Below are 24085 nucleotides of genomic sequence, written 5' to 3'. Positions count from 1 at the left end.
CAAATGTGCATAACAACGTCAACAGTTCTGACTCGAGTTGCACTAACAAACTTCCTGTTGACCATCGTTTTTTTCTAATACATTTCCTGCCTCTCTGGCTACTCGTGTTCTTGTACACGTGATTACTTCAGTTGTTGACGGTGTCTTCGATGCTTTCTCGATGGATAACCACAGCGCGTTACGTAAATTGAAGTTTACCTTTTGAAGTCGGCTGTTCGCAGCGACACGTGGGATTCGTTTCTCAAAATTGCAAGGCACTTATTCACCTAGGCCGAAAGTGGGATGAAACGATGCGCAGCCGTGCGTTTTTATACGTCGAACAAAGGACTGCGCGACCGAGGACACAATGGCCAGCCGAAGATGGACAGGAAATAATTCGCAATAAAAAATACTTAACGCTCCGGCAGGAATGATGTAAGTGGAATGAATCGCTAAATAGGGTTGCCTTCGTGTTCTTGGATCTTACGTAGAATTATTCTGCAATTCGTGACACATTCGTCCAAAAGATAAGTCGACTGTGTACAACAGTTCCAGTCGTTTGTGAGGTAACGTCCAGTTACATCACAGAAGCTCGTTTATAAGTGCACATAATGGAGAAGTATCATTTAGCGCGAAGACTCGAATAGTCTCTTCGTTTATTGGTCTTTTAATTGAGCTCTCAAAACAGAGCTGCAACGGCTTGCATTTATTTATATTCGAATATAATTCGAATACTTGAGTATTTGAACAGTACGATGTGGACTATAAATCAAGTTCGTTTATTATTCGAATACTTTATTTTTCAAATATTTGACTATTCGTATCATTCAGTACGTGGGCCCAAATAGTCTTTTAATCTAATGAAATTAAATTACGTAAGAGAGAGAATTGCGTTTTATCGCTTCGTTAGCGCCGTTCCGGGATAATAAACTTTACGTTGCAAAAAGTCAAAGTGGCAGCTTAAAGATAAATCTTCTTTTGCTAGAAAACATATTCTTGTTCCTTATACAAGATGTCCTGTAATTAGTGGCGCAAGAAAAAGGGAATGATTCCTTATCCAAAGCATAAGTCAATAATGTAGAATAAAATCCTGTTATAGTATCTGTAGTCAGGTAACAATTAATTTACATCATCCTCAATTTCAGGAGCTCATCTGCTAATACATATAACGAAGAAGTACTATTCAATATAGTGAGTGTCCAGATATTCACTTAACCCTCCATAACCTCGTGTTAAAATTTACCATTCGATTTATGTACAATTTATAGACGTTCATGCCTTGTTACGCAATTCTTTCGTAAGATTCAACAATGATTTCAGTTATAGAGGGTTACTTTGGTAGACTTAAATTATATAAGAGAAAAAATTCGTCATTGTTTTATTAATATTATATCATATCGATCCGCAAGGACAATTCAAACTTTATATTGTGGCAAATAGAAGATAAACCTGATAATTCATATAAGAGTCGTGCGATACAATACGTCCAGAACTAAAATACCAAACTAGATCATTGAAGTCCATACGAGCAATCTATCGGTTTACGGAACATATTTTCGACGACAGAAATCTCTCTAAAATTGTTCCAAGCAAAATTAACGCGTCCGATACTAACCGTGAATATAATTAGCGACAGTATTCAGAAGGTAATTGATCGCTTGAATTGACTCGAGAAAAAAAAAAAAAGAACTATTAAGTTCGATCGCTCAATAAGTACTGTTCAGGTTCAATTAAAATACCACGAGTTCAACTGTCGCTGGAACGATTCTATGTCGCGTTCATGTAACAACGCCGATGATAAAACAGAAAACAAATAAGAGAGTTTGCTTACATCACACGCAGATTACACATGTCCGCTGTTTTTTTTTTTTTTGTTCAGCCTCGATCTGCGTCTAGCGCGAACGTGGAGGTTCGGTATCGATCTGCAAGAAGTTGTGTAGAACGATACGGTCGCGAATCTTCCTCAATGAGCGTCGTTTTATTTCACGTATTTGACAAAAAAAAAACCACGAAAAGCAAAATGGCTATTGGCTTCGACATCGAGATTCGAAGGACGACGCATCTAAGCTACTTGCGCCCCAGAAGGATCAACGCGATCTGTACGACAGATGAAATGGAACGAAACGCGTGTAGCAGCTACGGCGGCTCGTTTAATTCGCAATCAATTGATACCAAACGTTCCCTGCTACGAGAAACACACGGATTCGTGTTGGATGTAAAAGAATAATTTACAAGTACGCGGTTCCTCCGAGACAGAAGTGTGTCTACTAATATTTAAATAATTTTTATTGAATATCATAGGTAATATGAATTAGCAAAGATCATACCCACAGCGGCGTTTCACTTAAATAAAGAACAATACTGTTCATAAAACACTGATCATATATACCTGCACATTCTGCACGGCCTTCGCTCTTGTTTTCTTCCCGTTCCTCTCATTGTCTCACTCTCTCCTTGTTTCTCTTCCTCTTCCACTCTCTCACGCTCATTTACACCGTGAATCTCTCTCTCTCTCTCTCTTCGTCAACGTCGGCAACATCGTCTAATTAACACTTTATATGGTACTTAGAGAGCACGCGCATTCGTGTTCACACACTCACACGCACATGTATGCATATAAACCACAGCTGCATCTGCATCCCGCACGCGTATGCACCTAGAATGTTACATCTATATGTGATTGTACCTAATAAGCATGAACTTTCCACGACCGAGGTGTGCCCTCGTATCCGGTACGATTATAAATATCCTGAAATCAAGGATCCCCTACTTTCGTAAGCTGCATTAAATAAAATGTACAATACCGTCCTCGTCGTGTCAAGTAAATTTGTACCAGCTAGAAACGAAGTTCGATATCGGCACGCTACACGTGGCCGCCATCACTGCGAGACGAAACTAGACGCTGGAACTATTTCTCAAACTTCTCCGTGTTTGAATACTTCAGCATGCACGGCGATTCAAATACTCTGCGAATACAACATGAACACTCGACTATTCAAATACTATTCCAATACTCAACTACTCGAATTGACTACTCGTTCTAACAACGGTATTTAAATACTCGAGTATTCGAAATCTATTCGCAGTGTTCGAGTACCTGCTAAATATTCGAACATGGAATCGTTCGAATAGTCCCAGCCCTAGGACGAAACTCCAACGAGCGCATCTTCGTGTACCATAGTTGCTTCCGAAATGATCGATCATCAGCAGCCATGAGAACCTTGAACGCCGTTAATAACTGTAGACAGAGAAGTTGCATAAAATGGCCACCTCTCGGGTGATCTTTTACACAATGTAAATACATAAAAAAAAAGAAGAAAAAACAAACAAACACCTTGTGCAAGGAACGAGTCTGTTTACATAAGCGCGTTGAACCGAGGAGTATTTTTCTCTAGCTAAATCCTGAAACGTGCGACCGCTCCGCGAGGAACCGTCCTCCGGAGGCGGTCGTGGCAGTACACGAAGAGTACACCTGGTTATTCCGGTTTTGTTTTTGGGGAAAAGAACGCCTATCGAGGGTCCAAGTTAGTTGCTATACAATTCTTATCTTCTAAAAATCTTAAATAAATCTCGGTAAGGCAGTGCCAGCACGGTGGTACATGTACGGCGGAGGGGGCGGTCCAGAGTAGTGCCTCTGGTGCTGGTGAGGAAGCGAGGACCTGTGCGAGCCCATGGTTCCGTTCGACGGTGACACGTGCTGCAGAAGATGAGAGGTTCCGTCACCGAGATCCAGCTCCAGCTCTTGCTCCTCTATCAGCTGCAAAGCTCCAAAGGAGGCTGTCGCCATTGCTACGTCCGGCATCACGCCGGACAACTGTCCATCGCTGCACGAGTTGCTTTCTTGTTGCTGAAGCACACAACGGGCAGACATTCGTTCCAAGAGTTTCTTGCAGAGCGGTTTACCGAAGCTACACGCGTTTCTTACCTCAGCGAGGAGTCTACAGCTTTCACCCTCGGTGACTATAGCTGGAAGCTCGTGTCTATGCGTGCAAGACGAAGCTGGCCGTGGGAACGTCATGTTTCTACCGTAGCACAATGGTGGAGCTGTCCTTGGATTCATCCCCATACCCGGGGAATCCATGTCTTCGATATCGGTCAGTCTCTCGTTTTGCTCCTTCACGTTGTACGCGGCTGTGTTCTGCAACAATACATAGAAACGGAGGTTTTAGTTTCGTGACAAATATTCCCAAAATACCTGCGCCGTTATATCGCGCGTCTGAAAATACCGGAAGGACGGGACAGCGCGGAAACAGGACATAAAACATAATTGCAACTTTAACAAGGAAACGTGTCCAAAGCCCTTCCAGGCGAACACGAGCTTAACGCTCAACGGAAACCAACGGTGCTTAGCAAACTTCGTAACTGGAGTCTCGAACAGAGAAAGGCTAACACCTACTGCGTCATTCATTAACCGTAGGATCCAAGGCATTTAGCGATGGCTCCCGAAATCCTTCTACCGAAACGATTCCAAGGGCTGACGTCAAATCCTGAATAGCGTGGGTGCACTATTAGGAACTGAACCATTAGGAGGATCACCATAAGATAAGGGGAACGCTTTTCGACTCCGCCTATGGATTACGATTCCCCCCCCCACATGGCTCAGTAGTTGTGTGACGACAGCGGGTCTGACAGACTACTTGAAAAAATATTCTGCAATTGAATATTCGAATACGTGTCTACTGAAAGACTCAAGTATTCGAATACTATTTCAATACTTGACAATTTAAATAGATACAAACACGACAGGTAATCGATTCTGTGGCACTAAAATGCTATACAAAAATTAGGATACAGCCCAGAAGGTTAAAAAAATCAACTTATCGTCGCTGTATCCTACAATTGGATCTCTCAACCAACGTCCATTCTATAGGTGCACCTGATCCAACAAACGAATACTTTCCAAAGCATTCGATCGAGAACAGAATACAAATGAGCACGGTATTCGTCGAGAGACTACCTTTTGGGACACGTTCAGCCTCATCCCTGCTTGTAAAGGATTGATCTGATATTCCTGCATCCCCCGACACGTACTCGCGAGTTCTAACGCGTACCGTTCGGACATAATCCGTATCGAAGCTGAAAGATGGAGATACCATCAATGAGCGTCGAAAAGAGGGAGTATAGGGGTCAAAGTCAAACGGTAACGAAGCTCGGCTCAGTTGTCACGGCTACGCTGTGCCAGGCAGCCGCGTCGACGGAGCGCATTCGACTGCTCCTGCGTTTCTTTGAACTCTCGGGACACTGCAACAGGTATTTCCGTTTCCATCCCTAACGCGAGGCTTCCTGTCAACGCTCGTATTCGTGTTAACGCGTTGTTAACACACTGCTGACCGCTAATGCTTTGCTAAAATCTTCTGTGAGCCCGGTGATTTCAAATACAATTATTTTTGGAAATAAGCATTTACATACTCGAAGTATTTCTACCTGGATATAAGTAACTCTAACAAGATTGATAACCATCCGTTATTAAATTTGAAATATTGGCCGTTTTAGAATCTTCTTTCCTTCCATTTTTAATCAGAGAATATTGAAACTTAGTTTAACAACGTTTGGATTGAAAGAAACCAATGTACGAAGATTTATACGATGGGGCCTGGACTGAATTAACTACAGTCAATTCATAGTTCAATGAAACTGACCTCCGATGCATGTATTTAAATGCTCTGTGCTTTCTGTCATACGTGGCTGCTATTCCTAAATATATCTGCTTCCATGTAACTTATGCGCGTTTAATACATATATGCAGATCCTCTAGTTAGTATAATTACATTATACCGATAGGTTAATCTCATTAAAATAACAAAGTATATTTGCATTAAATTAAATTAAAACTTCATCACGAATGGAACATTCAGATTTAGTCTGCTAAAGATTTAACGATTCTTGGAGATAATATTGCAAAGCTCGCATTGAAATTCCATGGAAGACTATTCGAAGCACTTGAATTACTTGACCATTCGTATACTCTGGAATCTGAATATAGTGTGGACTGATCTGTTTAGACCATTTTAAGACATTCAAATTGTTCAAATGGCACAACAAAATGGTGACGCTTCGATATAAAAAGTTCACTTTTTTTTTGCAACAAAAAGTATCGATTTTTTTTTAAATTCCGGACCGGAATGGCCCCTTAAGAGCTAACTATCGAATAAACGTTACGAGCAATTTTTGCCTAACTCCGTGCAGCGCTCTATCGCGCAGTCATGCATCTGGCCGTGATTGCATAATAGCGAAATTGAACAGCAACGAGATAAGTAACCGATCGACCGGAAAACTACCGACAATGATGTTACCGGAAAGGTTTCCGCACTTTTGTTGCAACGATACGTCACAAAGAGCCATCAGAGGTGTTCTCGAGTCTTTGCCATGTAAATGTTAATTGACTGTTTACCGAAACGATGCTCCGGGCGACAACGAGCATCTATCTTTTTACATTGAATCAATAGTTAATCGTTCGAAGAAAATCCAAATGACGATGAGTGGGTCTAACATTTAAAAAGCAATGTGCAACGTTCGATATCGGCAACGTTCGATCCCGGGCGAAATATTGTACGTTCAAATATTTAAGATTCGACGTCACGCGAGTAGTAAAACTGGTCTGGTCTTTTTTGCAACCTAGATTTCATACGTACAAATATTTGATGTGAGATATCGAATGCGTGGGGGATTACTGTCCTCAAACATTGGAGCAAAACAGCGAATTAACACTATGCTAACACTGAAATACTCGAAATGATATATTACAGAAGGCTAAAATTAAAATCAGACAATTTCTCTTCAAACAATAAACACTAAATTAAAATGAATAATACAGAAATATGGCAACTTCTCATGTAGTTTAGAAATGCTTCTAAAGCCAAAGCTGTCTCCAAATATCGAAGAGGACACAAAGTCTATCTAGTACAATATTAGATTATTTAGAACTTTGAAATGAAAGAAAAAACTGTCATGAAACGTTCGAGGAAAAAAGAGTCGCTTGGTTTAGAGCATTCCTGAATTCGCAATCGAATGCAGTTTCAAGAAATGTGAATCTCAGGGGAACAGAGAAATAGTTTATGCAGCTGCCAAGGGATTTCAGGTTGTATATCGAATAGAGGAATACCAATCAGCTGGCAAAAAGTATCAGCTGCGATTCTAGTTTCCACTTTCTCTTGCCCTAATGTCTTCATAACCGGCGAATTGCATGGGAAAGGAAGCCAGTTAGTCGGTTCTTGCGATTGAACGCCGTGGCCCGAAGAAACGTTGCATTTATCTATTATTTTCTTCCGTTCCGTTTCGTCACAAATGTTCCAGTTACGGCCATTCGTTTCTCATTAGGCGACAAACTCGCGTTAAACGACGTACCGATCGTTTCTGAAAACCAAGCCTGCACAGCCAGCTGTATAAATTGTCGTCTTCTCTCTGGAACTGTGACCATTCGAGTAATTTGTAATGATAAATTTTGAAGATACAAATTCGGAAAGTAATACATCTGTCTGCAGTATTTAAACATTACATCTTGTCATCAGCTGATTCAGGTCACACATACGAATGTACTGTTGTGGTGAGTGAAATCGATGATCCTTAGAAGTTGATCAATAATCTGCATGTATATAGACATCTATAAATACAGTTGCATATAAACACGAGTACAGTGGCACGTTCGCGTCTTAGATTAGCGTATTGTGGGGCACGATTCGTGGCTACATCTGAAATGAAAATCAACTACGAGAATGATGATCGATTTAAACTCGATGTATAGTTTGCATCGCGCTGTTCGAATAATATAGTACTTGAATACTATTCGAATACTTGATGTATTGAAATTGTTCAGTATTTGAATGGTATTCGAATAGATCAATATTCTCTATAGTCAAGTATTCAAATATTAAATGAAAATTCGAATATCCAAGTACTTGAATGATATTCGAATACTTCATGTATTCAAATTGTACAGTATTTGAATGGTATTCGAATAGATCAATATTCTCTATAGTCAAGTATTCAAATATTAAATGAAAATTCGAATATCCAAGTACTCAAATTATTGTACGTATTTAAATTGCTCAATATTCGAGTGGTATTCAGAAAAGCTATTAGAACGTTGTGTTGCGTTCCTCGTCAAAGGTTTCTCTTACTATTCTCGAATATGTTATCACCGAAAAATTAAAGAGTATTCGAATACGAAAAACACTTGATAAATTCAAGCCCTACTTCCACCGAATGACACCGACAGAAACGATTACAGAATTTGCGCCATGTGTGCGACGGTTATCGCATTACGCTAGATTTCTCGATGCGCTGCGCAAACTATAAATAGCGCCTGCTTCCAAGTGGCCTTAGCTGCGTCGAAACGACGGGTTGTTTAACAGTGTTTTTTCAACATTTGTCGTCGCTGTGCATTTTGTACGTTGGCTTCCCCGTGGAATTCGGGTCATTGAGAACTGGTGAACGATACAGAAGGTCGAATCTTAAACGCCGCCTTGAAATTAAAGAGAATACGGTATTTTTGTGTGACAAATAATTCATCGAATGTGTCTAATTGAATTCTATTGTAAATACGAGCTGCGCGACGCCGTCGTTCGGCTTCGAGACGAAGTGCCCGCGCGTCTCGGTGCTCGATTCGTCTTTCGAACGAATTCTATCCGCGATAGGGCGCATTTTACGTGATTCTAAAGTGTAACGAGTGTGAGGTGACAAACGTATGTACCTAAGATGAAACGTTGCCACGCGCTCCCCCTGGCAGCGATGAATTAATTAACATCCACGGCGAAGGAGGCGTGAAATACCATTCGACGAATAAATATTTATGAGGGAAATGCAATTAAAAACAATGGGAAGCGTGTATCTGATTTCGATTAGCGGAATAATTACCTGTCGCCGCGGTGCGTGAATTTTTTTTCTCATCGGAACAATAACATTGCTTCGCGATAACGCAATGGGGGAGTCGTCAAGGTTGAAAACTGTATCAAACCGTCGGTGTGCTTTTACGAAGGGATACCACGAGTACCATTATTCAATCGGGTCGAAAAGTGTAGGAAAGGTGGACGAATAGTATCAGTGCATTCATTTCTACTCTGTTTGCGATGGAATGTTCGAAAGTACCAGCTTGTTGCACCAAGTAACTGTGGATCTATAGAACAGATTCGGTTTGATTCGGTCTGTCCAAGGATCGATACAAATTACATCGACATTCTCTAGTTTTGAACACGAGTATTTATACGCGTATTTTAATTACGCATCATCGTGTTTTTTTCCTTTTTTTTCACTTCGTCATCGCGATTCAAATTGAATATTAAATCATTTTCTACTTGCAACTGATCGTCTTCTCATTAATAATACACTATTTGTCGCGTATACGGTGTGCTCCATAATAAACAGAACACGTGTAATTTAAATACAAGTATGTAGTTTAGTTATTAGATTGCTAGTAGTGATAAAAAATATTCAATGATACAAATTATTTATGCTAGTGTCAATTTCTTGATTGCTAATATTTTTTACTATGTCGCAACACGAACGACATCAAATTCCAAGTAGAATATATAAAAAAAAATTATAGAATTGCTCTTGCGCGAGAATAGCAACTAACGAACCGTTCACCAACTCTACATCCGCCCAATAATACTTTCTAATCCATTTTCCTAATCATATAGAAAATATTTAAGTGTTCCAACGACATGCACGTATTTGAGTTTTAATCGATACCATGTATTTTTAGGATCGATATCTGCCTCACAGTTCTGATAATTGATCGACGAGTATGTCGAAATCACCGTAGCACGTTGCCGTTGAAAACAAAGCGAAAACAGTAAATCGTTCCGCAGAATCCCGCGAAAGTGACAAACGCGCGTCACGTTGAGTATTACCGTCTAAGAGGGCGTTTAATTCCCCTGGATAATGATCTCTCGCAACGGGTGTAATTACACACTATGCCCGTAATGCATCGTCGTGTTACGCAATGAAGTCAAACGAATTGTCGCCGATGCGCTCTCGCGAAATGCTTGTCCGCCGGAGACGATGAAAATTTTCACGGAAAAACGAAATCGAGAGTCAGAATTGAAGTGGGGCTGCTTCTACGCGAAAAATACTTTTTCATTCGAGGATTCGTGTCGTGCAATAGGATCATATCAAACCTACTTTTGGCATTTCTAAATATTCTTCACCAAAATACGCTTAGTTTGCATTTCTAAACATGAAAATCCTCCAATCCGTTCAGAAGTTATGATATTAAAAAAAATTCAGGGAAATAGTCATGGTCCGCCATTATATTCTCGGGGAGGAATTTTTTTCTCAGAAACGCGTAGGATTTCGAGGGTATGCCTATTCACCAAAAATGATTGTAATTGACCCCCGGAACTGAAAATAATTTTTCCAGAAAAATTTGAAATATTTTTTTTCGCCGCAAAAATTTCACATCTACACGAATTTTTTTCTCGAAAGTGGTTAGGATTTCGAGGGTACGCCTATTCACCAAAAATGATTGTAATTGACCCCCGGAACCAAAAATAATTTTTTTAGAACAATATGAAATTTTTTAATTTCACCGTAAAATGTATCCACTTATTGAATTTTTTTCTCGAAACTGGTTAGGATTTCGAGGGTATGCCTATTCACCAAAAATAATTCTAATCGACATCTGCGACCAAACATAATTTTTTTAGAACGATTTGAAATTTTTTTTTTCGCCGCAAAAATTTCACACCTACATGAATTTTTTTCTCGAAACTGGTTAGGAATTCGAGGGTATGTCTATTCACCAAAAATGATTGTAATTGACCCCCGGAACCAAAAATAATTTTTTTAGAACGATTTGAAATTTTTTAATTTTGTCGAAAAATGTCAGCACCTACCCCCTGTTGATTTTTCTTAAAAATTCGTTTTTCACTTATAATAAACACAACCTTGGTTAATGTAGTACTAAAATTCATTAATAAACAGTACAATATATAAAATTCCTACGCTTTATTCGTCTCTGAGAAACCAAGCCTCGAACGAAAAAGATTTTATCCATAATTTTCAATTTGAATCATCCCTTTCTGAGTTATTTACGCTGGAACACGCTGTATATAATGATTTATTCCGATCACCCGCTGGTCTCCTCCCGCTCGCGTGAGAAAACGGTGTTTAAGAACCATCGCGGAAGTCATTCGAGATAATATCAGGCCGCTACCTGACGTTGTAAATAATTTGTCACCAATCGTTTTGCATTGGAGGCACGAAGCACGTGCAATTTTCAACTGCGAAAATCGCCGTGTGTTTACATCGTACGTCACGTATGACGACGAAGCGGATACGAACGCAATCGCGTAATGGCTGTAGCCCCGTTTCCGTACGAGATTGGGACTTGCATACAAATGTTACATTTGTTTGCAAACTAGCATTTTTTTTACGTACAATATCGAGTTCGGTTTTTGGGAACACTTGAGAGTAAAATTCTAAAAATTCTAAAAATAAATAAATTTGTTTTCTCATTTGACGTTGATGTTACTATTTTCCTAATGCTTGCACTAGTTCCGGTTTTAAAAATGTTTAACCAGAGAGTCGACTAACACACTCGTGACAACATTAGGGTCGTTTGCTTGCATCCAATTATGCTCAGATATTAGAGTTAGTTTATAACTGTGAGGCATTATCTTATGCTTATTTACGTCTAATAATATGTTGCAACGAGGTCGGAAATAATTCTCACGCGATTTTCGAACCGTTGATAAAACTGCATAAATTTGTTGGAAGTGCGAAACAATGAGAGGATCGGATAAATCGATCGATCGTCACGGGACATTTAATTTACATCGAAAACCTATCACTCGTTCGTAATACCGATGACTCGATTTTATCTCATTGATCACCCTGGCGCTTGTAACAGACAGGTGAATAGATAATTATGTGCGCACCGAGACATACCATAACAGTTCTCTGTGCATAATTTTCATACCATTTTCATATCGGGCATTTGCATTTCTCACGATTTCCTATTACAAGAAGTTGAAATTAGTTGCAAGGTTGCGCTTTCAAACTAATAATACATCCACGAACAAAAATATAAATTTCCAGCCTCGGTTTCTCTTGTCCCGATCACTTTTTGTGCACTTCGATCGAAATACTTCGACCGTGGAGAGGGGATTAAAAATTTTATATGCAAACATGAATGAAAAACGTAGGATAAAATTCGCCCGTAAAAACGCGCGGGAAATTGAGATTTGCTGGTCACGTGCGCGCGCAACCGTGTACTTTAAAGATCGATTTTCTCGAAAACCAAGAGCTCTATGAAAGAACGAAAAGATTCAAATTTTTAAAATTTAATAATCAAAGGATCGAGATTAGATTACTTAGATTATTTATATGAAATAAGCCGTCTAATATTTTACAGTGACTGAGCAAAATTTTTAAATCACCCACCAATTGTTTAAGTATCCTCAAACACCGAAGACGCGCAACGCATCCGCTAATTTTCATCATTGCACAACTTGCTCAATGCGGTTGGAAATATGAATTACTCCGTCGGCTAAACGCGACGCGGCACGTGTTTTCTTATGGTAATCCGATGATGCAAGTTTTTGAAAAATTACCAGCACGCGTTTTGCTCCACGCGCCTAGTACCTTTATCTCTAACGATCGCAAAACTTGAACTATAAAAACGATTTGCATTAATGCCCGCTAATCGCGCGGTTAATCGATATTCAAGAGGGTGATTGGATTCCACGGAAATAGGGGCTGGGACCATTTGAATAACTCGCCATTCGAGTATTTTACAGGTGTTCGAATTCTACGAATAAACATTGAATATTTGAGTATTCTAATATCAAGCAATTCATCAAACATTGGAATACCGCTATTCAAACATTATCGTATATTATTATCACTATAGTGACTGACAAATAGCATCAAGTATTCGAATAGTATTCAAATTATTTTCGCCAAGTATTCGAATAGTTAAATATTCAAAGAGTATTCAAACACTCGAATTCTTATCGCTGCTGCACTAAGTGAATTGTTTCGTACCCTTCGCAATAACATTCTGCAACGACTTGCACGATTGATAAACGGGGGGAAAAAAATGAATATGTATTGCTGATAAATGTTATCGTAGGCGACTTGTCTGCTGTCCAACAATCGGTCATATTATTTTCACATTTCTGATACGAAGCATTGCCTTCGCTTCCTTCGGCTCTGTAGACTTAAAATATTAGTGATCTAATCATCATTTTGCTGTCTTAAGCGAAGAATCAAATCGAAGACTTTTGAAAAAGTAAATCACTAAAAAAACAGTATTTACCGTTTCATCCGTAGCTGTACAAATAAACAAATCTTAATCTTCATCGATCAATTGTTTATCTCGTTCCTGTATAATCAATAAAATTCAAAGACGTACTCTTTGTGTAGAAACGATACTTTGTGCCAATTGAAATTATGCAATTCCTTGAACGCAAGACGTCGCGAACATTCAACAAAGATAATGACTAATGTTATGCGAGGTTGTTTATGAATAGCTCTAGTTTACCTATGCGTTTGTAATCGCTCGCGATAGCAAAAGACAACTTGAGGATTAGAGAAACGACTTCGTGTGACTGTAGATACCTATAACATACTGAATTTATAGCGTTTACATTAATTTCGTTAAACCATCTCTGTGTAGCTATTGTGTTAAGTGACTTTTCTTCTATGTTGTAACTTCAAGCAAGAGAGAAACCTCAGAGTACCTGAAACACTAATGTCCTCCATCCATTAACACATACATTAAGAGGGTAGACACGGGTAATACAGAGCAAGTCACGTGACAAATTTAATTCAGACAGTCGCTCACGAGATTATGCGCCATCGCGTGGCGACTGCCTGAACTAAATCCCATTTCATCTTAATACCCCTATTACTAAAGATGTAATAACATGCAAATGATATTATAATAAGTGGAAAAGAAGCCATATATTAAATATCAGCTTCTTTAGCTAGACCTCTACTTAACCAAGATGTTACTTTTAAGCTAAGAACTTGTGAACAAAGTTTCACGGTACCTATGATATCTTCATGAACGCAACAAATGTACTTCTAGGTAAATAATGTCTCCATCGATCGATCCACTCCCAGTACTGAACTTGGACACGGTTCTGACCCAAAATCTTGGCAAAGACCTTCAAGTGAAGTACCTAGAATGGAGGCCGCTAACTGCCCCGGGAGAGAACTTTGGAAGCATAATGCTAGCTATCGACGTCACAGTGACACGGGCTAACAAAACGGAGACTCTGAACCTGGTCGTTAAACTTCCACCCACGTCTGCCTATCTGCTGGACTTGTTCAACAGTCCTGTTACGTTCAAGAAGGAACTGTTGTTCTATAGCAAAATGGCCAAGGAGTTCACGAATCTCCAGTTGGAAAGTGGCGTGAGAGAAGAGGCCCTGAGCATCATCACGCCCAACTACTTTGGAGGAAGACTAGGTATACGCGACCCAGAGAATTTCGACGAGCAAGCCCTGATAATTTTGGAGAATCTAAAGTGCAGTGGCTACAGCACAGAGGACAGGATACTGGGACTCGATAAGAAGCACGCGGAGTTTGCTCTGGAGGAACTGGCCAAGTTGCACGCGCTAACCATCGCCCTGAAGATCAAGAAGCCTCAATTGTTTCAGAAAATGGCGTTAGAGGTATTGGTAGAGGTTATGAGCGAAACGACAGAGAAATGCGTAATCGACATGATTCGCAAGGCGCAAACGGACATAAAGGACATCGAGGAGGCTAAACCGTATCTAGATCGCGTGAACAGGACCATCGAGTTTGGCATACAGCTGAACAAGAACGCGAAGAAGCCAGAGGAACCGTGGGCGACTCTGGTTCATAACGATTTCTGGGTGAACAACATGATGTTTCGCCACGACGAACACGGCGAGCTGATCGACATGAAGATCGTGGACTTCCAGTTGTGCGTATACGATTACGGCATCAACGATCTTATCTTCTTCCTCGTGTCCAGCGTGAGGAATGATATCCTGGACAATAAACTGAACGATATGATCGATTATTACTATTATTCTTTCATCAAAATGTTGAAGATGTTGAACGTCGACACCGAGAAGTTCACCAAGCAGAAATTCGACGAAATCGTCGACTATTGCGGACCAGTGAAGTTCAACCAGTGCATGATGATGGCTCAAGTGATTCAAGCGCCACGGGAATCTGCTCCCGAGATCAAGGATCTGAAAGACGACATCTTCTTGAATCGAGGCGTCGACGACAAATACAAGCAGAAATTGCTGCACATCGTTCACCTCTTCGACAAAAGGGGATGGCTGATTAAATAGTATTTAATGCCGCTGTTGTTGTATTCTTAGAAAATTTGTTAAAAGATCGAATAGTATTTTTATACGCGAACATTTTCAAAGTACAAATTCGTGAAGAACGACAACGAATGTTTATATATAATTATGTTTGTATGAAAGTCGGTGTATATAGAGTAAATTATAGATAAACAGCATATAGTATTTAAGAGTAATCTAATATCGAGAAAAAGACCAAATATGTTCGTGATATTCGTAACACTAACAAGTTTTAAAAATTAAATATTTGTTTAGAGAGAATTCTACTTCGTTACGCGTTGTTCTATGCTTTCAAGTATCTGTACTACTTTCTACATCCGTCAGTCGATTCCAATAATGATGCTTTTGTTTTGCAGAGGAAATGGCATTAGCAGTTTTCATTAAATTTAATAAGCTCCGTTATTTTTCCGACATACTGTGTATACATATAACTACCATATACATATAGTAATTATTTAAAATAAAACAACCATCTTCTATTTCTATGCTAGAAAGAAGGAAATTGTCACACTTTGTTTAACGTTCACTCTTCAATAATGGTACGAATACCGGTCGAAGAGTGAAGAATCATACACGAGGCACGTACCTACGAGTCACGTTGCCATAACTGTGAAATTAGTTCTTTTCCAAATGACTGTGCATTCGTCATTGGATTTTGAATAAAGATAAAACACTAACTACAGTATAAATGGGCCTTGAAGTCTGAAAATTGGCCGAGATAACGTAATACTACAGTCATCGACGCATTTATGCAAATATTACACATATACCTATCTGCAACCGTTTGAAAATTTACGCGATGGTCATATTTCTAAGTACTTTGCGATTAAATGAAATAGATATATCACAAACAGAATCTCCATTTTGAGACATGACCATTTAACCTCTTTTTTAGCCTTGACTGATCGAGTCAAGTAAACGTATATGTAAAAAAAAAAAAGTACTCACTTCTAGAAGGTCCGCCACCGTGTCAGGTAAGTTGAATTCCCTCACGACACGCAGCCGAACTTGCCTGTTGATCTCGTGACGCGACGAAAGTGGTAAACTGATAGCCCTCTGACAACTGGGGGACTGTCTCAATTTCTGCTCCCGTTTCATCATAGCTGCCAGGGTCACAGAGTCTGGAACTTAAATGCAACAGAAGTATGAGAACATTTTTTAACCTATAAACTAACACGACGAGAAAACGACGTCTCAAGTACCTGGAAACGCCGCAGCGAGAACATCCACTCCAGCTGTGCCAATTGGTCTCGGTTTCTCTTCAACCATGTACAAGGCATCAGGAATATCGGCCACGTACCGTGGCCTTCGCAATCTCACCAAATCTGCTTCTTGGACCATTTGTTCCTCAACTAAAGACTGTAGAAAGATGACTAGTGCATAATCGATGAGCAACAAAATATATTTCGTATTTTTCCATGCATCTTTGTTGCAACATGTACCTTTATTTCCTCGTAATAAGGCATGAACAAGCGAGGCCTTACAAAAAATCCATTTTTCTTCCCTCCCCTTATCCAAGCATTCATACGCAGGTTCTCCCTCTCGTCCCCTATCATGTGACTGGGTGGGGTTGAAACTAATCCTCTTCTGATAGCCTAACATACATTTTTACTATTGTTCAACGTCTTTACAAATGTTAGATAATAAATTTTAATAACTTTCAACGCGTCGAGCAACTGTGTATCTCTCCATGATGACTTGTAAAGTTCTATCGCTCTTATTAGAAAACCCTATTGATGATTTTGGGGAGGAATTCAAGGGAGTCATACCTGAGCCAGCGCTTCACTATTGGGCGGTAATATGTGATCCATTCTGACAAGCGGTAGAAGCTCGCTGAGTATCTCTCGCAACTCTATATCGCTCAGATCACGTTTCTTCAACCCCTTCCTTGTCACCGAGTGCACCGTGTGGCTGAGTAAATTAGGCTCCCGATCTTCCATACGTCGCACCAACTCCTGCTCCCCCCACTTGAGTACTGCCTGCAGTATTTCAAGCTCGCTGGCTTGCAAAAAGTGGCTTTGCAAAACGTTCGCTAAATGCGCGTGATCTAACTGATGGAGGATAGAGGAAGAGGCGACCGGCTGAAATTCCTCCCTCAAGTAATGCAACGCTTGTCTGTGTACCCATGCAGACCCGTGAGGTTGACTGCCCCACCTATAAACAAGCGTATTCAAACAACGATAAGTAGATAATTACACGGGGAAGAACTAATTATATCTCTATGACCCTCTATGACTCTGAGATCACATATTTATATATTGGATTGAGTCATACCCAATAATCACTGTTTCTAAATGTCTTATTATATGATATATTCAGGGAACAAAAGTAATTTGGGTCATAGAGAGTTAAACTGACAACGGATCGTGGAATACTCACTTCAAGACGGCTGGAAGCGATTCCAATGTAAGATATTCTAAAATAAGATCTTCACAACCCTGTGATAATATATCTAGCTCTAAAAATCTGCCGATTTGGTACAATTCCATTGCTTCCTCTAGGGGACTTGGTCGAACTCGGCCAGTGTGAGTGAGAGCTTGAACCTGAGAACGAATACATGGAAGGGACGTCGATAAAAAAAATTAGCGATAATTTGGAGACACGTGATAAATCCCTTGGGATCGATGCACGAGAAATATCGAAGACGATTTAAGTTAGTTGAATATATCGGGTCATTTCATAAGTTTTTCATTTGCAACGTCAGTTTTATCTGTAGTCAAGTAATTAGCGATCAAAAAATTAGTTTATTAACAAGTATTAAAGGGTCAAACAACCACTTATTATTATTATTATTCAATGTCCTGAAGTTACCTGAACTTCTTAGCCAAGCTACCGATATAGGAATAAACATCGAAATTTGGGGGAAAACGGAACAGGATTCGGACAATTTCTTTTGGTGAAAGATGAGGTCTTGACGGAGTAGTAAAAAAAAATAAACGGCGACTTATGAAACGACTCCGATATGTTGTGAGAAATAACGTAGTTACCTCTCCGAGACTACCAGCGCTGCTTCCGCAACCATTACCTCTCATTATTAACGATAAATCAACGGTATCTAAATACACTGCATGTAATAATACTCTGGCGTATCTTTTGGGTATTACACTCTCGTCCAAAACTATTCTAGTAGGTATATGAAGCGCCCTTTCTGTGTGATCTTCCCCCGATCTAGTCCGTCTTTGTATCAAGTTCCTGAAGAACGGGGATCTCGCAGAAAGTATCGCTTTATGACATGGCAGTTCTAACTTTGGCCGGAATCCGTATTCTGAACTTCCACTATCTGGTCTCTGGTAATCACTGTCCGACGTGAACACTAGCGCCGCGTCCGCGTAGTCGCCGGTGTCGAGCAAGTATCTGAGATCGTGCTCGAGCAGATTGGGCGTGCCAAATTCTTCGCCCAGTCTTCGCAGAAGGTTCGCCTCCAGGGCTGCATCGTGTGGACAAATATCACCAGTGTAGAGATACCGCAGCAGCGCTGAGAATATCTGTACTTCGAGATTCGGTGTTCTCAGCTCCAGGCATATCCTAGCACCGTATCCTGAAAAATCGAAGGAAACACGCTGTTATATTTTCTCTACTGATTCTTCTCAAAACAAGTTTCCTAATCCCTGATCCAAAAGGCGACTGTTATTTCGTTAATTTCTAAAAGCAATCTGAAGAATTTGGACCCTGGACTGTGATCCCTTGATTCGCGACTGTAAATGAAAGGAGTTTGTTTATGTACCCGGGCATCCGGTCAGCAGGTCCCTGAAGTATGGACAGCGTGCCGACAGCAAGGCTCTGTGAACGGGGAAACACGCCCCACGGTATACGAGATCCACGTCGGAACAATGCTTGTAGTCGTACAACATCGACAGGTCTTGCTTGTACGTGGCAGCTGGTGGTCTCGCTAATTCGGCTTGGACATGGAGATCCTTTAACGCAGCCAGCGCCTCGTACTCCTCCAGGAGCGCTGTTGCCTCCAGGTGGCTCCATGTCGACACCAAATCTCGTATTATTCTACCGTGGTCGCAGGCCTTCGAAGAACGACGTCTTCGAATGAACTTCTTGCGCAGCGTCGCGAACCCCGTCATTTTCTTCTTCTTTTCCCTGGGAATGGAATAAATAAAACGATAAAGCCCAAGCGTACAACTCAAGACCTTCCAGTTTACACTGTACTTATCGAAGTTTAACATTATTCGTATTTATTTTTCGTTTATTATTTGAATTCTAATTGTTCTTGGATCGCGGGAGCTCGATCAAGACCATTTAAACAGTCTTCGTTTATCAAATTTCGTAATCGTTAATCCGGGGGTGAGAAATGTTTATTAAGGAACTCGGTAGCACCAGCTGTACACCGTTTAATAGATCTTTACCAACGTTGATCGGCACGATAAACTGAGAAGTACAAACGAGATAGCGTAGGTAAATGTTTGAATACCTGATAGCAATGCCATGTTGATCAGGATTACCAGAAGATGAGAGTCTAGCTGCTTGGACCGAATCTCCACCTACACTGGTGATGCTTGACGATGCAGAAGCACCCATTCTATGTATCATGTAAGAAGCATCTCCACGCCGTCTTTTCACGAACCAACAATCCCTTTTATCGGAATTATCTACCTCCTTTGGTCGTCTACGTTGCAATACACACGGAGTCAAAATTCGGAATACATTCATTGCTCACCCAGAGAACAGCCTGAAATCATCGATGCATCCGTATACGATAAACGATCCCCTTTTGTTCATTTTCTTTATCAATAATATTCGCTCAAGTTTCCAACCATCCCATTGAAACTTAATATAGACATTTTTCTCAATATTTTGATCTACGTTAATTCATTTTCCTTCCTCAGAGCAAAGATAATATTCTCATCTTAATTATTTCTTTTTTAATTTTCTTCGTTAAACACTTCCGTTTAGAATATTGTTAGAAACGTTCTCCAGTCGATTATATAAATTTACTTGCGCAATACCAAAGATCTACATTTTGTTATTCGACCGCAAGCCACTCAATTTAATTTACGACCCGAAGAAATTCGAAACTATCGTAAATGACTTATTTATTCGCATACATGCATTAATCTTACACACACAGCAATCGCTATCTTTATGTACAAATTACATTACTTGAAATCACTGCATTTTCAATGTCAACATTTCAGAGCAACGATGCCAAATTCAACAAACACATAATTCTCGTTCTTCGATGGACTGTTAAACATTCTTATTACGGTCGATTTTAATGCAAGCAAAATTTTCGGCTCGAAACGAAATCCGCGTTATGAAAATTATAAATTGAAATTTATTCATGAATAAATTTCCCCCGATTTTATACATTTCGTAATTTAATAATGTATTCAAAATATTTCCTTTCTCGACGTTTGTTGCTATTAAAGCTCGCGCACGCGATGGCAGACCGTTTAATGAAAAATAACGAAAGTCGTCAATTGCATCTGAAACTTTCACTTTGTTAGCCAACGTACGATATTTACCTAGAAAGTGCACTGCATTGATTTGGAAGCTCCTTTTTTTAAATGGATATCTCAATGCTCGATACTTTTCTCACCCATTTCCGACGAAATTATCGAAGCTTGAAAGAAATAAAGTTTTGGAAATCACCACATGTTAACTAATCGATAATTAGTTTCTAACAATTATCATATCAGGCTGCTCCAGAAATTAACTTCCTTTATAAAGCTTAAATTATTAGATCTATGCACATGCTCTACACACAAGCACTATTTTTACATAATACGCCAATATAATATCAACAAATTTAATTATATAATATTTTTACATTAATATATTTTAATATTTTTCCAATTATTATTTAACGCGCGGCTGTAAATTAAAAAATAAGCAAAAGTATTCTGTTAGACACCTAGACAAGTAAAATAATCATAACATCTAGTAGATCATTTTTAAAAAACTCCAGATTGTTCAACAAAAATTTGTAAACCACAAGGAAAATAGGATGGGAATTCATTTGTTGTTTTAAAGCTCACTTTTGTTTTTACAAATACGAAAAATTAAAAATATACATCACCGTATCAAATTTCATGATAAACTGCACCTAAAATGCAAAGCAAAACAGAGACAAACATAAGCTCATATATTTTTTGTTTGACCAAAAATACAATTCAATCAAAACCCTACAGCAATATTTTTCCTTTATTATATTTAATAACACCTTTACAGAAAACAGTATAAGCAAATTTGAAGCATATAGACTTCTAATTTATACATGCATAAGTTTACTACACCAAAGAAAAAGAAACATAAATGCATACATTTATATAGATTGCGCAAATACTCATAATGGGGCATGATCAATTCCAATTTCACTGGCACGTTATTTGAAAGTGTTTCTCAAACTGTGGTACACGAAGCCCCCGAAGCATACTTGTGGGAACAAATCTGTTTACTTATTGCTATTAAAGCGGAGTGTCTGTGCTTGCTGAAAAAGAAATCAATTCGTTGCTAAATGGCATTAAATAAATCCAAAAATATTTTCGTGCAATGCTTTGGTACACAACATCTAAAAAGTTTTAAACCATTTAAATGGAATAAAAATTTGCAGCACGTAAATAATATATTGAAAAACATTTTCAGAGTATATTAAAAAAAATAACGACTTAACTCTACGGTTCCGTTATGTTTTCCTTTACGAGGATATCCGCGGGAAGACGGAAGTTTGAGAAACACTGAAATTTGAAAGAAATTCGAGGCGAAACGCACCGCACGAAAAATCAACGTTTCCGCTGACGAGGGTATCGCGCGAGAGTAAATAAGAGCGAAGGGCATTGTGTACAGCACCATTAGAAAACAGCCCAGAAAACTTCCACTGACAGCACCACCAATAGGTCAATAGTAGTCAGCTGAGCTATGATTGCGATCGCGTTACGTGGGTTAACAATGCATATGACGTACGCCTGGCGAAGTTCAGTCACCTTCGGCGCGATTACGTGGAAAAAGAACGGAGAACGAAATAAAACACGGTGAACGTATCTAATACGAACGTGCAGTTAGGTGCCATGGACGAGACGATGTCAAGTACGATTCGACGGGAAGATTGGTAATAACGACGATGGACGGGAACGTAGCAGGTCGTAACGAAGGCGTCTCGCTTACCTGGATATTTCTGGGGCACGCGTTCCGTCCATTATTTCCATTCCGGGGCTCCATCGAGTTCAGACTGACACGAGTAATCATCACAGAGCGCGACGGCCATGTTTATACTCGTCGACTCAGCCTGAACCGTAAATAAGTTGTCGCAGCACAGTGCGTTACAATTCGTGGCCCGGTCCTCCTCCATATCACCGAAATTTCGCGTAATGTTCTACGAGGAACGGGTATTCGGCCGCGTTGAACGAACACGGCCGTGCAGCTCGATACGCATAATTTCGAGCACAGGGGATCGTCGTCCCGTCGCGCGAAAACAAACTCCGACGGTGGTCATGCTAACCGCGTTGTTGTTGGCTCGGTGATAGCGGCACAAAAATAACGCGTAACGTCGAGAATAGAGAGCGCGTGTTTACGTTCGCGACGCTTTCACAGATAACAGTACATCGTTTAAGGCATGCACACAGCTACAGAATTTTTCTGGCACAGAAAGATCTTATTCGTTTTGATCATGCGCGACTACCGCGATCCGGACTCCCGTGACTTGATCGTACCGGGGGCCTCGGATATCTGAGAGGTTAGGTTTATCGGTACGTGACGTTATTGACAACAATATCAACGAAGCACTGACGCGTTGTTTTTGTTTAAACGAATTCCACGACCGTAGCACGATTGTTGCAAACTGTTATCCTGCGTTTCCATGGAACTAATGAACTCTTTACCCTAAAGGTGGAGCCACAATTCAGGCGTCCATGGCAACGGTTCACTGGTTCGCCGCTAGGAACAGCGAATCAAATTTAATATTCGGATGTTACAGAATTTTTTATTTTATCGCGATATAACTTTGTTCATGACGAGATATGTAAATATTTTGTTACATATTGGGAGTATAAATATGTTTCCACCATTTTCATAGGAAATTTCTATATTAATATGTCATAAACTGTATAATATTTTGCAGTTCAAATATTTTCCATTAGTTTCTATCATTTTTTTAATTATATTAAAGGATAGATACCACGATGAAAGACTTTTTTAACTTCTGCATTTCGCAATCGTAATCTGATAGCACTAAGTCTGATATACAGGGTGTGATAAGATTTCCCTCCCATTCCAATTCCATTAACGTTTCACGGGTTATCAATGGAACATTAATCAATGAAACTGTATAGCAAGGTTACGTTATTTCGGTCCTTTCTTCATAATCTTTTCAATTAAATTCTCAAATTATTGACAATATAAAGCTACCATAAAATTTTGCTTCGAATTTAATAACTCGTAGTATAGAACCCAGTGAATCTATTAAATACATAGTTGTATCTTGCATTCGTAGTGTTTTCACTGGCAAATTGTAAAGAATTATGGAAACTTCTCATAACGTGACGCTACTTTTATAGAGGTTAACTAGCACTACGAAAATCAAGAAACGAATAGAAATGCATTACAATAACGTGCAGAATCACTTATGTTCAAACGATAGAAACTTTAACATACCTCTAATATTATATTAATATAAAGAATATAACAAAAATACAAAAATTATTTGAATAAATCATTATACTTCTTCCATTATGTGTTTTCAACGAAACAATGTCTGATTTTAATATTAAATTAACACTTGTCCCATGTATAGTAGGAAATATTGCTGGTCAGTAATGGGGAACACGAGTTGGCCGACAGATGGTACAAATCGATCAATAAAGGGGGTCGAA

General features: G+C 39.5%; 2 protein-coding genes across 4 annotated transcripts; one reads left to right on the top strand and one right to left on the bottom strand.

Annotated features, from left to right (window-relative positions):
- Positions 1–75: 75 nt before the first annotated feature.
- On the bottom strand, positions 76–22988 carry LOC122396557 (BTB/POZ domain-containing protein 7). Its single transcript, XM_043395083.1, has 12 exons — positions 22383–22988; positions 20744–20841; positions 19690–19947; positions 18994–19358; positions 18257–18807; positions 17649–17812; positions 17039–17423; positions 16712–16864; positions 16472–16628; positions 16218–16396; positions 3905–4117; positions 76–3826 (listed from the first exon to the last, which is right to left on the bottom strand). Exons 3-12 carry the CDS (start codon positions 19926–19928, stop codon positions 3539–3541), a joined length of 2694 nt encoding a protein of 897 aa, XP_043251018.1. The 5' UTR covers positions 19929–19947; positions 20744–20841; positions 22383–22988; the 3' UTR covers positions 76–3538.
- On the top strand, positions 5129–16136 carry LOC122396558. Of its 3 annotated transcripts, none has more exons than XM_043395084.1 (2): positions 5129–5229; positions 14012–16134. In XM_043395084.1, the coding sequence occupies exon 2, from the start codon at positions 14019–14021 to the stop codon at positions 15252–15254; it is 1236 nt and encodes a 411-aa protein (XP_043251019.1). In that variant the 5' UTR covers positions 5129–5229; positions 14012–14018; the 3' UTR covers positions 15255–16134. The 3 variants fall into 3 exon arrangements, with proteins under 3 accessions (XP_043251019.1, XP_043251020.1, XP_043251021.1); XM_043395085.1 differs by lacking the exon at positions 5129–5229 and adding an exon at positions 8316–8461 and having other exon boundaries at positions 14012–16136; XM_043395086.1 differs by lacking the exon at positions 5129–5229 and adding an exon at positions 13081–13210 and having other exon boundaries at positions 14012–16136.
- Positions 22989–24085: the final 1097 nt, after the last annotated feature.

The sequence above is a fragment of the Colletes gigas genome, unplaced genomic scaffold (assembly GCF_013123115.1).
Source record: "Colletes gigas isolate AHSC1104 unplaced genomic scaffold, ASM1312311v1 Colletes_gigas_Sc00007, whole genome shotgun sequence".
Taxonomy (NCBI): Eukaryota; Metazoa; Arthropoda; class Insecta; order Hymenoptera; family Colletidae; genus Colletes; species Colletes gigas.
Note: the sequence above shows the minus strand (reverse complement) of the source record. Positions and strands in the feature narration are given on the sequence as shown.

Coding starts and splice junctions, on each gene's coding strand:
- LOC122396558 (XM_043395085.1), top strand. CDS start 14,019: ATGTCTCCATCGATCGATCCACTCCCAGTACTGAACTTGGACACGGTT.
- LOC122396557 (XM_043395083.1), bottom strand. CDS start 19,928: ATGAATGTATTCCGAATTTTGACTCCGTGTGTATTGCAACGTAGACGA. Junction 19,359..19,689: donor CAACATGGCATTGCTATCAG/GTATTCAAACAT, acceptor TTCCATTCCCAG/GGAAAAGAAGAAGAAAATGA. Junction 16,865..17,038: donor ATAGTGAAGCGCTGGCTCAG/GTATGACTCCCT, acceptor AATGTATGTTAG/GCTATCAGAAGAGGATTAGT.